At 44.9% G+C, this 14,199-nt stretch overlaps 2 protein-coding genes across 2 annotated transcripts; one reads left to right on the forward strand and one right to left on the reverse strand.

Annotated features, from left to right (window-relative positions):
- Window positions 1–876: 876 nt before the first annotated feature.
- On the forward strand, window positions 877–12,718 carry LOC123405629 (endochitinase A-like). The gene is made up of 7 exons (XM_045099249.1): window positions 877–883; window positions 960–1,084; window positions 5,474–6,058; window positions 9,375–9,687; window positions 10,080–11,799; window positions 12,097–12,218; window positions 12,392–12,718. Exons 1-5 carry the CDS (start codon window positions 877–879, stop codon window positions 11,759–11,761), a joined length of 2,712 nt encoding a protein of 903 aa, XP_044955184.1. The 3' UTR covers window positions 11,762–11,799; window positions 12,097–12,218; window positions 12,392–12,718.
- A 213-nt stretch (window positions 12,719–12,931) lies between these two features.
- Window positions 12,932–13,981, reverse strand: LOC123401555 (chemocyanin-like). The gene is made up of 2 exons (XM_045095380.1): window positions 13,531–13,981; window positions 12,932–13,434 (listed from the first exon to the last, which is right to left on the reverse strand). Exons 1-2 carry the CDS (start codon window positions 13,844–13,846, stop codon window positions 13,079–13,081), a joined length of 672 nt encoding a protein of 223 aa, XP_044951315.1. The 5' UTR covers window positions 13,847–13,981; the 3' UTR covers window positions 12,932–13,078.
- Window positions 13,982–14,199: the final 218 nt, after the last annotated feature.

Below are 14,199 nucleotides of genomic sequence, written 5' to 3' on the forward strand. Positions count from 1 at the left end.
TGAGGTACGTATGTTTATGTATTATCATGCACCCATTAGCCTTGAAAGGTCCGGCTCATCTTTTGAAAGATGAGTCGGGTCGTTGAATATAAAAAACCTCCAACCTGTAGCCCCCAAGGGCCGGGTCATCTTTTGAAAGATGAGTCGGGTCTTGTATTAGATAAAAACTTCAATCTGTAGCCCCCAAGGGCCGGGTCATCTTTTGAAAGATGAGCCGGGTCTTGTATATGATAAAAACTTCAACCTGTAGCCCCCAGGGGCCGGGTCATCTTTTGAAAGATGAGCCGGGTCTTGTATTAGATAAAAACTTCCACCTGTAGCCCCCAAGGGTCGGGTCATCTTTTGAAAGATGAGCCAGGTCTTGTATATGATAGAAACTTCAACCTGTAGCCCCCAAGGGTCGGGTCATCTTTTGAAAGATGAGCCGAGTCTTGAATTAGATAAAAACTTCAACCTGTAGCCCCCAAGGGTCGGGTCATCTTTTGAAAGATGAGCCGGGTCTTGCATATGGTATGATTTTGAAGAAAATCGTACATTAGCCCCCCAAGTATCAGGAGTATTGCTTGCAGTAATGCTGAAACTTGTCTCCCCAAATTTGATGTGCAAGAGTCTGTGACACAGACTGAGTCGGCGGTAGCCAACTTAAAGAAAAATCCGGCCGAACAAGAGGATGCACACTCCGAGATGGAGAAGAAATTCCACTTACTTCAGGCTGAGTTGGAGAAGATGAAGGCTGACCAACAAAAAATTGAGAAGAAAGCCAAAGCCGACCAAGCCGCCATTCTTAAGCGTGCTGAGCAGGCTGAGGAAAAATTGGAAGCCGCCCAGCATGAGCTAACCGGCTTAAAGAAGCACGTGTCCAATATGACAGTCGCCATGTTTGGTAAGTGTTTAACCTTTGACTGTTGATTAACTTAATCTGATATAAAAAATATCAAATACTGATGTGCCCTTTGCAGGTGCACGAGCCACCAATCTTCCAGACGACTGCTTGCTTAAGTTAAAAGCTATATATACCTTCGCTGAGCAGCTATACACCGGGGGCGTGCTGACGATCAAGGCGGTGATGGGCAGTAAGGAGCCAGTCAGAACTATCAAGCACATGCTCGGCTTTCTGTCCACGTTGCTGATGACCCACAAGTATAGGGGATCAATTGCAGTCCTTTCAATAAGTAAGAGTGTCGAACCCAGCGAGGAGCAGAAGGATCTGACAAGTGGTTCTCAGCAAGGTAAAATCTGCACACACTAAAATTGTCGGTAACAAGTGATTGTGTGGTGAGATGATTCATAGCAAGCAACAAGTAACAAAAGTAGCAACGCTGTAGCAAAGTGGCCCAATCCCTTTTGTAGCAAGGGACAAGCCTGGACAAAAGTCTTGTAGGAGGAAAAACGCTCCCGAGGACACACGAGAATTTCTGTCATGCTAGTTTTCATCACGTTCGTTACTTTGATAGTTTGATATGTGTGTGGACCGGCGCTTGGGTACTGCCCTTACTTGGACAAGCATCCCACTTATGATTAACCCCTCTCGCAAGCATCCGCAACTACGAAAGAAGAATTAAGACAAAGTCTAACCATAGCATTAAACTAGTGGATCCAAATCAGCCCCTTACGAAGCAACGCATAAACTAGGGTTTAAGCTTCTGTCACTCTAGCAACCCATCATCTACTTACTACTTCCCAATGCCTTCCTATAGGACCAAATAATGGTGAAGTGTTATGTAGTCGACGTTCACATAACACCACTAGAGGAAAAACAACATACAACATATCAAATTACCGAACGAATACCAAATTCACATGACTACTATTAGCATGACTTATCCCATGTCCTTAGGAACAAAAGTAACTACTCACAAAGCATAATCATATTCATGACCAGAGAGGTAATGAGTAGCATCAAGGATCTGAACATAAACTCTTCCACCAAACAATCCAACTAGCATCAACTACAAGGAGTAATTAACACTACTAGCAACCTTACAAGTACCAATCGGAATCGTGAGACGGAGATTGGTTACAAGTGATGAACTAGGGTTTGGAGATGAGATGGTGCTGATGAATATGTTGATGGTGATGAGTCCCCTCCGATGAGAGGAGTGTTGGTGATGACGATGGCGATGTTTCCCCCCTCCGGGAGGGAAGTTTCCCCGACAGGATCGTCCTGCCGGAGCTCTAGATTGGTTCTGCTCAAGTTCCGCCTCGTGGCGGCGGCGAAACCACGAAAAAGCTCCTCCTTGATTTTTTCGGACGAAACCCTTCATATAGCAAAAGAGGGGGCAAGTGGGCCTACAGGCTGCCCACAAGCCCTCATGGCGCGGCCTGGGGGTGGCCGCGCCGTGCAGGCTTGTGGCGACCTCCACGCCCCCTCTGGCACTTCTTCGGCCCAGTATTTTTGATAAATTGGGAAAAAAATCCTCGTTGATTTTTACGGCGTTTGGAGTTGCGCAGAATAGGTATCTCAACTTTGCTCCACTTTCAGGCCAGAATTCCAATTGCCGGCATTCTCCCTCTTCATGTAAACCTTGCAAAATAAGAAAGAAAAGGCATAAGAATAGTACCGTGAAGTGAAATAATAGCTAAAGAAGCGATAAATATCAACATGAAAACATGATGCAAAATGGACGTATCACTTGCCTCTTGAGATAGAAGAACTAAAACGGCCAGCCGCCCGGAAGGGAGTCTTGAATACCTTGAGTCGGTGCTTAGCTTATGCCCCGGAGCTCAAACCGGAAGGAATAGCCGCCGGCTACCCCAAGCTGAAAGATGACAGGTCATAATTCACCGAGGTGGACTACCACCAAGTTATCATAGAATCTCCTTATGCGGCGACTCAACTGGCCGCCAACTTAGATTTAGGTAAATACCAAGCCGCCTATGACGAGAAGAAAAACAAGGTGACACCTCCCTCATATGAAACTGCCAGCTTGGTTCCTCGCCGACCCAAGAATCCTATTGATCTTGACATGGACCTATCTCTCTTTCTTGATGATGACGATGAGTTCGTTGCCTTGTCCAAGTGTAATTGGAAACTGGGCGACTTACGAATCGAAAGCGGGGAGAGCTCAAGGCAAGGTGACTTGGCGGCAGCTTGATTTGTCAACTGATCCTTTCTTCACTAGGGGATGACACCCATTTTGGCCACGCGAGCCATGTAATAGCTGTGTTTAGTGCTTGTGGAAAAACAATTAGGCAGTAGTACCTTTTGATGGAATCACCGTTTATTCCTTGAATCTATGCATGACTCCCCTTTTGATGGAACCACTGGTAGTCCTTGAATCTATGCATGACTCGCCTGCAATTTTGATAACTGAAAATAAAGTTTATTCATTTTTCTACCATTCTTTCACACTTCACGGCTAGTCGCATCCACGGGTATCGTCCATACCAACACTCTCCAAGAAACTTATTATTTGACAACATAAAATAGGTTTTGTTTGCATTTTGGGACTGGGCATCCCTATTACCGCCATACTCTCGTGCAATGACAAGTGAATAAACATTCATCTTGAGAATAACCTATTTAACATGGAATATATCGGCCACCCCTTGCCGCTTCATGAGTGGTACAGACACACAAAATAAAAATTTATTTTGAAAATTAGAGTTGGCACTTGTATATTTACTTAAAACGACGTTGAAATACCGCATATAGGTAGGTATGGTGGAATCATTTGGCACAACTTTGTGTTTAGGATTTGGATGCACAATTAGTATTCCCTCTTAGTACAAGTGAAGGCTAGTAAATAGATTGAGAAGCGCCCAACCAAGGAACGAAAATCATCATAAGGGAACATTAAACATAACTAACATCGAATAATGCAACACAATTATGATGCTAATTTGATAGCATAATTATTGACTTCATGTGCATGCATAGGGAATCACAAACCTTAACACCAATATTCTTACGAAAGCATAATTACTCATCAACATAACTCACATATCACTATCTTCATATCGCAAAACTATTGCAAAGAATCAAGTTTAACATCCAATGATCTTCATGAAAGTTTTGTTTATATCTCCCCTAGATATCTATCACTTTGGGACTAATTTCATTTAAAGCAAATTTCCATTGCAAATAATAAGCTCTAAAACAAATATAAGTGAAGAACGAGAGCAGAAGTTTCTCTAAAATTTTCAACTCTCAAAATAATATAAGTGAAGCAAGAGAGGATTTATTCAAAATTTCTACTACTCTCAAAATAATCTAAGTGAAGCATGAGAGCAAATTTCTTCAAAATAACAACACCAACATGCTAAAAAAATATAAGTGAAGCGCTAGAGCAATTCCATGGCTCTAATTTTTTTTAAGTGAAGCATAGAGAGAGATTCTAACAAATCATAGCATAATTTGGCTCTCTCAAATAGGTGTGTCTAGCAAGGTTTATTATGACAAACTAACCAACAAAGAAAGCAAATGCACATATAATACAAGACGCTCCAAGCAAAACTCGTGGTATGTGACAAATAAAAATATAGTTCCAAGTAAAATTACCGATGGTTGTTAGAAGAAAGAGGGGATGCCTTCGAGGGCATCCCCAAGCTTAGTTGCTTGGTACTCTTTGAATATTATCTTGGGGTACCATGGGGCATCCCCAAGCTTAGGCTTTTATCACTCCTTATTCGTTCATCCATCATGATCTCACCTAAAACTTGAAAACTTCAATCACACAAAACTTAACAAAACTTTCGTGAGATCCGTTAGTATAAGAAAACCAAACTTTACTTTAGGTACCGTTGAAAACCTATTCCAATTTTGTTTTTTGCATTATACCTATTGTATTTTAACTTTACCATGGCTTATACCCCTCGATACAAACCATAGAATCATCAAAACAAAGCACATAACGCAAAGAAAACATAATTTGTCAAAAATAGAACAATCTTTAAAGACTCGGATTTTACTCATGACCAAAGACTTTAGTTTGACAAGGCCTATCCTACTATGAGGCCAAACTCTTCCAACTAAGTAGTTTGATAAAGCCTAGCCCCCACCCTAAGAAAAGCTACATCTAAATGGTGAATATTCGCTCGGAGGGAGCTCCCAACGAACGACATGAAAGACATTGGATCAGGATCAAACGCATAACATTTTTTAACCATTGCTGGCATTTTTTTTCTTTCAAACACGGCAATTTTTCCTTTCATACATGGCAGGTTCCTAAAAATACATGACAACTTTAGTTATTTTGGCATAACAATCGAGGGCGTTCGTCGGCGATTTTTCCCCGGCGAGCGTTCGCCACATGGGTCTTCCTAGGAAAAGCCAAACCAACGTCATCGACATGACCTTCCAAACCCTCCGCGGTCATCCACGCCGTCCATCTGACCCCGGACCCCAGAGCAGCCCACACACCAACCCGCCGCACCGCTCCGCTCCGAGAAAATCCCCAACGCAGGAAAGCTCAGATAAAAAAGCCGACGGAAACTCTGCGAGTGCTCCGCTGGTGTGGTGGTGCTCGACTAGAGTAGAAGGGAATCCCCTCTCTCATCGCCCCCGCCCCGTCTCCCCCGACCGAAACTTCTCCTCCGCTCCGCCACGCCCTCTCACCCCGGTCTAATTGAAGCGCCAAACGGGCGCGCGCCATTTGAATTCCCCGCGAGCTTCCGCCTCCAGCGCCTCCTCAGGCCTCGCCGGGGTGGCCCCTCTGCCGCCCGCCTAGGGTTTCGCTCCGGGCCTCCTTCGCGCGGCCATATGGGGGACGCCGCGGCGGCGTCGCCCCGCGCGGCGCCGGCGAAGCGGCGCCGCGGGGACGACGGCGCGGGGATGCGGCGGGTGGCGGAGATCGTCATGGTGCTGGCCGCCGCCGGGGAGATGCGGGGCGGGAGGGAGCCCACGGCGGCGGAGCGGGCGCTCGCGGCCGAGGCGCGGGAGCGGCTGGCCGCCGCCGTCGCCGGGGGCGCGACGCGGCCCAAGGATCTGTTCCCGGGCGAGGCGGTGCGCGCTGTCGTCGAGGATCTCGGCCTCAACCGGGCCAAGGACCCCGCCGCCATGGGGTTCCGCCCGCCCAAGGCCTCCATCGCCGACAGGCTCTTGCTTACCAAGCGCAAGGTTTGTGGATTCCCGATCCTCGCTTCCTACCAGTTTACTGGGGTCGTACTAGTGACCGGAATCGGAGCAATTTGGTGATGTCGATGTGAGGCTGCTCGCGTTTATCAATCTTCTATTGTCTCTATGCTCGTAGAAGCACAGGCTATGAGTATACCATGTGGATGCTACTTTACGTCTGCTGAATTTTCAATATAGTTCATCGAATCCTGTTGTTCTTTAGTTCGATGGATTTTATTTGCCCTCATTAGCATTGGGGGAGGCAGGATTTTTGGCCGAGCGGGGTGCAAGCTTAGCCAATGGCTGACAGTCCTATCTAATATCTGTTATATTTATGTTTCTAAGATATACCAACCAGAAAGATTCAGTTACCTAAACGGTATTAAAAATAATGTGGCAGCAACTAAAATAGATTTGAAAAAAGCGTAACATGTTCGAAGCATCACTTGCAGAACAGCTGCACGCCAATTGCTTTTACTCAAGGCTTGGACACTGCTTGTGGCATGTTAATTGACATCTTGTCCACTAAGCCATCACTATCCTTGTGGTTACAAACATAAGGGGCTGCAGAGCTGTACCCCCATGCATCATGACTGGTCCGTCGTTGCTCAAGAACGCTTTCTCCTAAGACTATCAGAAGGAGGGGGGGGGGGGGATCAAAATGCTTAAAAATAACTACAGGAAAAAAAAATCTGAGGTAGAGATATCTAGCCGTCATTATCATTTTACCATGGCAAAGGATGCAAGGTGCCTTTGATGGCGACATCTACAAACTGATTGGTCCAAATTATAAGCCGAGTCGAAGATTCTATGATTTCTCTTTGTCCGGATATTTCCAGCACGTGATGTTACCATGCTAATAGAGCTTATTTTTTCATGCACATATATTGAGCAAATATTATGAATCAGATTTTTGGCTCCTGAGCACACTGGTGCTTGGAATCCTGTCCGACAGACATTGACTCATGATCTGTGCCAAAATGGTTATTTTATCATTAGATATGGGAGTATACAGTAGTAATACAAGGGATATGTATATGAAAATAGAGTGTTGCTGTGTGTCCAGGACGTGCACAATGGATATTAATTTGATCAGCGTCTGATGTGATGTGTGTGGACACGAGATAGCCCAGCTATGACACTTTGATCGTGACAAAAAAGGTAAGCAAGAAAAGTTCTAATGGATGCGTACAAATGAAATGAGAAGTAATACAGAGCTATTATGTTTAACCTCGCAAAAAAAGTTCACGAAAATCATGGATGTGTAAAAATGGAATGGTAAATCCATCAGTCCAATCGTAGAAGGCTTGTTCTGATTCATTTAAGTCAACATTCCTCCAATTCGTCTACACCAAACTTATTGAGGATATATTGCATTTCTTTTCTACAACAACAACAAAGTCTTTCAATCCCAAACAAGTTGGGGTAGGCTAGAGTTGAAACCCATAAGATCTTGAAACCTAGTTATGGTTCTGGCACGTGGATAGCTAACTTCCATGTAGGGATGGCAATGGGGACAATCCCTATGGGTGCCCTTCGGACATCCCCATCCCCATGTATTCCCAATCATCCCGTCACCATCCCCATTTACATGTCCGGGGATGAAATTTGCCCATCCCCATCCCCATTGGGGAACGGGGCCCAATTGGGGTCCCCTTTCTCCCATGAAAAAATAATCATATAACGAGGCACTCCAGCTGGTGCTTGGGCAGTGGCTGAGGAAGGCAGCAACATGCCCGGATAAGATGATGCGTTACCTTTGGACCTAGTGCTGCGGAGTTGCCTTGTCCGAGTTGCAGCCAATCTTGTCCATTTTGACCTCTTCGTCATGTCGGAGACTGAGGTAAGGTAGGGTTGAAGTTTTTGAAGGCTTTTGTTGTTCTGCGAATTTGTTTGTGAATTTTTTAGGGTTGACCGCAATGTGTATATATAGACATATACATGGTCCAAGTGTTATATTTAAAAAGCGGGTTATCGATGGGTATCGGGTATGGGGAAGAGGGTATTGTCCCTACCCTATGGGGAATAAACTAGTTAGGTAAATATCCCCATGGGGAAGGTTTTCGCCAATCCCCACCCCTAATAGATTAAATCTCCATGGGTTTGGCAGGTATGGGACCATCGTCGTCCCTACTTTCCACACACCCGTCCTTGGCTAGTTCTGTGGTGATATTCCAGTCCTTCAAGTCTCTCTTAATGGACTCCTCCCATGTCAAGTTTGGTCTACCCCGACCTCTCTTGATATCATCAGCATGCTTTATCCTTCCGCTATGCACCGGCACTGCTTGAGCCCTACATAGTATATGCCCAAACCATCTCATACGATGTTGGACAAGCTTCTCTTCAATTGGTGCTTCCCCAGCTCTATCACGTATATCAGCATTCCTGACCCGATCCTTTCTTTTCTCCCTGACCAAAAATATTACAATGCTTTTGACGGGTAGTTGCGTGGGAGACGTATTTAGCTAGATTCAACATTGCTTTGGGTGGAATTTAGTGTGCACAAAGCATTAATCATACTAATAAGTTATATGATGAACTGTAGGAAATTGTACATCATGAAATAAATCAATTAAATAGCTAAATTTGGGAAGTAATATTTTTTTTTTACTTGCATGAGCAATTATTTCCAAAAATAATTATCTCTGAGACATTATAGCAAGGAAAAAATTGAATTGTCAGAATAACGAATTGAAAAAGCATAAGTAATAAAGCACGTGCTATGTTAGGTAGGCAACTAGGGAAGCCTACGTGATAATACATTGCAAGCATACTCAGATACCCAATGCTACGTGGACATGTGGTCTGGCATACCAGTTAATGGTCCTGGCAGTTGCTGAGAGAGAAATACGAGCAGATAATTAGAAATACAATATCATATACGGTTTAGTACTATGTATAAACGTTGATCTGACATCTCACATCGCAGCAGATGACCAAGATAACAAGTGCACTGGTGCTCGGGAGCCAAAGTGGGTTTTTGAAAAATTTAGCTTTATGTTTTTCAGGGTTCTAAATTAACGTCTGTGACTACGGTCTCGTTATGAATTTACCTCTGTTAAGCTTGCTGCTTCTATCCTTGTGGTGTCATTTACTATACTGTGTGTATATGATTGTACCTTTCAGCACATCGATGTTCAACTTGGTCATTTAGATATGGATTTTTTTTATCTATTGATTATGTATCGCTTGGCTAGCTAACTGTTATGAGATTAACTAATAATCCTAGCTGCTGAATTCATTTGAATTTTTTCTGGTCTGTGCTAAACACTATATATCTCCTCATGGATCATTTTGGCTGCCTTCTTTCGTTATATAGATGGAAGAAGTCAAGGAATCTCCAGTTCAACCAACAGCAATCACACCTCAAACGTCTGTCTCGAGTGGAACAGCTGAATTCCAGCCGCATGGGACCCCCATGTTTGCTGTTGGATCTCATAGGACTCCACCAGCTGCTGCTGCCTCGCCTACTACTGCCCCAGTAACTTCTACCTCTGTAATGGCCTTGAAACAGCGTGGATCATCTCCTGTAAAGCCAGTTACTAACCATTCAGTTGTCGCACTATCCCATACTGGTCAACCACATGTTAAGTCGGAAAGAGGTGTTAATGGTCCTTTGAATTTAACACGAGGTACTGCTCCATCATCTTATCTACAGCATTCATTCTTTAAGTAGACACTTGATGTTTTTAGCTCGTGAATACCATTCTTTCTAGAGGGTAGATTAAACGCTATAACATGTTTGCTTGGTTCTGGAACAATGTCTTGCTTTTCCCTATGTATGATTTGACATAAATGTTTTGTATTGAACTCCTTAAATATGATGGGTATGGATAACTGAAACTGTTTAGTTACTCTTCATATAGAATTTAAAACTTTACTCGAGAACTATTCCTAAAGGTGCTTTCTTACTCAGTTTTACACTATTACTTCCTCTCATGTTTAAAAGTAGTCTTACTATGTGTGGTTGTTTTTGGTTTTCCTAGCTCAGAAACTAATTTGGCTGTGTTGCTCACTGCTGCAGCGACTGTTGGCCACTTGAGCAAATCATTTCACGATACATCTGCTAGGTCCAATTCAAATGCCGCTGCGAGTAACAATCAGGTCGTGAAAAATCAGGACACAAAGGTAGCGGCAAGTCAAGCTGTGACCGTAAACCCTGTTATGGGGCATCATGCTACATCAGGGACAGCGTCTTCTGGTACTGCAAAACCTATTTTTGCCAACCACAATGCAATAGCGAAAAGTGTTCAAAATGTTCTGCAACAACCTGCTAATCATCCTAGCTGGACTCCACCATCAACTGAGTATATGCAAGCTCGTTTGGACTGCCAAATATGCAAAGTTGCTATCATGGATGCAAACAGTTTGCTTGTTTGTGATGCTTGTGAGAGGGCAGCACACTTGAAGTGCCTTCAGCATTATGGTAATAAGGGTGTTCCTGTAGGTGACTGGCATTGTCCAACATGTGTAGCACAGAATAAGGGTAAACCCCTTCCACCAAAATATGGCAAGGTTACAAGAACTGTTGTAACATCACAGTCTGGTCCACCTGTTGGTGGAACACAGTTTTCTGTTCAGCGAGTGGGGGAAAATAAGGTTGCAAAGGGAAATCACCAAGCGCTTGCTACAAATGGAAATAGTATCAAGCCAAACTCCATGAAAACCGGTAGCACTGTACACAATAGTCCTGTATTGGCTCTGAATGCTGCTACTGATCTCTCGCAATCACAAGCAGTTTCTATCTCCGGCCCTGCAAAAGGAAATGCTAATAATGCTGAAACCTCCTCTAATGATATGGAATGGAATGAGCAATCATGCAGCAGTACAGGATGCGAATTCACCGCTGGTAGTGAATTATCTTTGCACTCTGTGGATTCACCCAATGATACCGTTCACGGGCAGCAATCTACAGTCACTTCTAGGGCAAATTGTCCAGATAATTCTTCTGCTATTGCTGCTGTTACGAAGATCAAGTCTGAAGCAGAGTCTGAAGCCCCGGGTGGAGCTGTGAAAATGGTTAATAATAATGTGACACCTGTGGGTCAAGCAAGCAATATTGGTAGTGAGCACAATATGGGGACTCAAGCAACCTCTGGGCCAGAGCCGGATACAGAGAACGATGTGGATATTACCGACACAGAAAAATCAATAGATGAAGCTAGTGCTGTTGTTGCGGAAGAAAAAGCCCACACTGAAGCAAACTCTGAACCACATACGATCAAAGATGTAGAGATGACTACCAGCACTGGAATCCCCATAGGTCAAAGCAGCAACGTTGCTATGGAAGAAAAAATCACTAGTGAAGATAATACTGGAACTCAGGCAACCTCTGAGCCACAATTGATCGAAGATGTGGAAATGACATCAGTAATGGATGAAAAAAGCAATGTTGGTATTGAAGAAAAGCCCCAATCTGAACCGACATCTGTCGTCAAAGATGTGGAGATGGCCATCCATGCTGGAATAGAAGCAGATCACACACAACTAGCAGATGGATCAACTGAAAATGGAGTAGGAGAACCTCTTCATGAAGAGGCATGCATAGATAAGTCTGACGTCAGCGAAATGTCAGATCATCACACCAACCATCAGTTAATTCCAAATGGGGTGCTACCCGCCACAGATGAAGCTTTATGCAGTCAGGAGACTAAGGAGGGTGACCTTGTGGGTTGCAGTGCGGCACTAAGAGAAGACAACAACTAGATTCAGATGTTAGGGTTGCATCCAATTTACTTTTGCAGGTGCGTTTCTAATCCAACCAGTTATTAACTTATCATAATAATTATATGTCTTAGTCATAGTGGAAAATTTACTCAAAATTGGCTGTTTCTATATCTGATTTAGCATGTTATATACCCTTGAGAGCATCCTATGATGCAACTGTGGCCTAACTGAATCCTCATGGTCCAGTATGTGCTTAACAGATGAGACCTAGTATAGCAAACACATCTCATACCCCACCCGCCTTTTCAAATTCTATTGTTAAATCATTTCAGATTTAGCAATTTGTACCTGACCTTATGTGTAATCTTCAACAGATGGGGGGCATGAAGGATGCACCTGTAGTTCAGCTAGCAGCATCAGTGATTAGCCATGCTCTCTTTATTCTCCTGGATCACCTATTTAGATTTATTAGTGATGGACAACCATTTTCGTCGAGGTTTGTTCTTCACCCCTACCTCTCTTAAAATCCTTCCAAGTGTGTTCTTGACTGGTTTGCCCCTTGAATGAAAGAAAACATGCTCAGCAGACGTATTATCACACGATTTTTATCGGTATCGCCCAGCTCATTCTCCGTTTGTGCTGACAAGGGTTTCCCTTGAATTTATGCAGGTGCCCAGAGCCTCTTGGTGCCTCGTGAGGTTGTTGTACTTTATTATGTGGTTCATTATGCGTTTCTAGTTAGCTGATTCGTTCTGTTGCTCCGTGTTACTCTGCGGTGCTGTAATTAGACATGCTTTGACTGGGTACTGAGTGTTTGCGTCATAATAGTGGCATTTTCCGTCGTGATCAACTTGCGCCAAGGAGACTAGAGCTTACCTTGACTGCATCCATGCGAAGTGATAAAATGAACCAAATTGGAAACATCGCACTGTTATATTGCTGCAACTCGTCTGACATTCAGCTATGAAATAAGCAAGTCGTTACCTTACCAGTGAATTGCTTTGCAACGAGGGCATACATAATCTAATGGTTCACCATTAATCATGTCTTGACATAGGTTTTACACCCATTACATTTTTTTGATTTAGTTGAGGTTTTGGTAAGATTTTATTTACCTTGTGTATAGACAGGGCAATACGTCTTCTTTATTAATTTAGGTAAGGTTTAAATAAATTTGATTTATTTAGTTAGTGCATGACAAGAGGAGGATGCAGCTGGACGTGCAAACGCACAATCGCCGACTCTTATGTATGCACGGAAGGAGACGGACACACATAGGAATACCATCCATATGATATGCGTATCATCATGGCGTTCCCCATCACAACTCGATCAAACACAGCACGGTCGCCGTGTTCATGCAGCCAGGAACAGAAAGAAGCACGCGGAAGCCAAACACAGTGCAGGGAGCATCAGCGGTGCCACAACATGGCTGCCAGTCGACTCAGACGGCGCGGGCGCCGTGGCGACAGCCCGGTCCTCCGCCCGCGGCGGCACCGGCCGTGTAGCCCGCACGTCGACCCGCAGCTTCAGCCCGCCCTTGCACTTCTCGGGGTCCGCGCTGAGGAAATACCTCGCGCCTTCACCGTCGAGGCCGACCCTGCTGACCCCGTCCGCGTATGTCCTGATGGCGCCGCCGGCCTCGCACGCCTCGAACTCCGCCTCGCCCGCGACCTCCGCGACGCCGTCCTCCGCCGCCTCGTACGCGAACCCTGAGATTGCCAGGCAACGCTGCTCGTCATCATTCTGTGAATGGAAGGCGCTGTTTTTTCTGAACGCGGTTCGTGCGGTGGTTGAGCTGGACTTACAGAGCGTGTCCCCAACCGTGAAGAGCCTGCCGGTCGACCAGGCGAGGACGTCCGAGGCTACGTGCCAGCCCGGGTCGCCTCCGACGACGTGGTGGACGGCAGCGGCGGGTGCGGCTCCCGCGACGGGTTGATGCATGGCGGCGGCGACCAAAAACAGAATGCCGGCGGCGGCGGCGGCGGCTGCCACCCCGTCGCTCGTGGCGGAGACGGCAGACATGTCGTGCGGGCGGCGCGGGATTCCTGAAAACCGGAAGCACGAGGCGGATGGAGATGGAGATGGGTAAGACGAAGAGCGACACGCGATGAAACGAGTCATCCCTATTTGCAGAAGGGACTGTCCGGTGCCAAGTCGAACGACCAGTCCAGTGCTCCAGCCACGAGAACGGTAGGTTGAAGGCTCAAAGGTCAAAGCTGCATGGCAAAGAAGAAGAATTAGGTAAAGTAAGGAGTGCCGACGTTTGGAGCTCGGCCTCCATGGAGGCTGAATTTTTTAAATAATTCAAAATTCAAATTTTTTGGTTTAAAAAATTCTGAAAAAAATGTAAGTAAAGAAAGATGTTATGTGTATGTGTGTAAAAATTTAGGATGAAATACCTTGAAATACAATCTGCACAAAAAAGACAAATTCATGGCCTGAAACGATGAATAGTGTCATGTGTAAAAAAGACT

The sequence above is a fragment of the Hordeum vulgare genome, chromosome 6H (assembly GCF_904849725.1).
Source record: "Hordeum vulgare subsp. vulgare chromosome 6H, MorexV3_pseudomolecules_assembly, whole genome shotgun sequence".
Classification (NCBI taxonomy): domain Eukaryota; kingdom Viridiplantae; phylum Streptophyta; class Magnoliopsida; order Poales; family Poaceae; genus Hordeum; species Hordeum vulgare.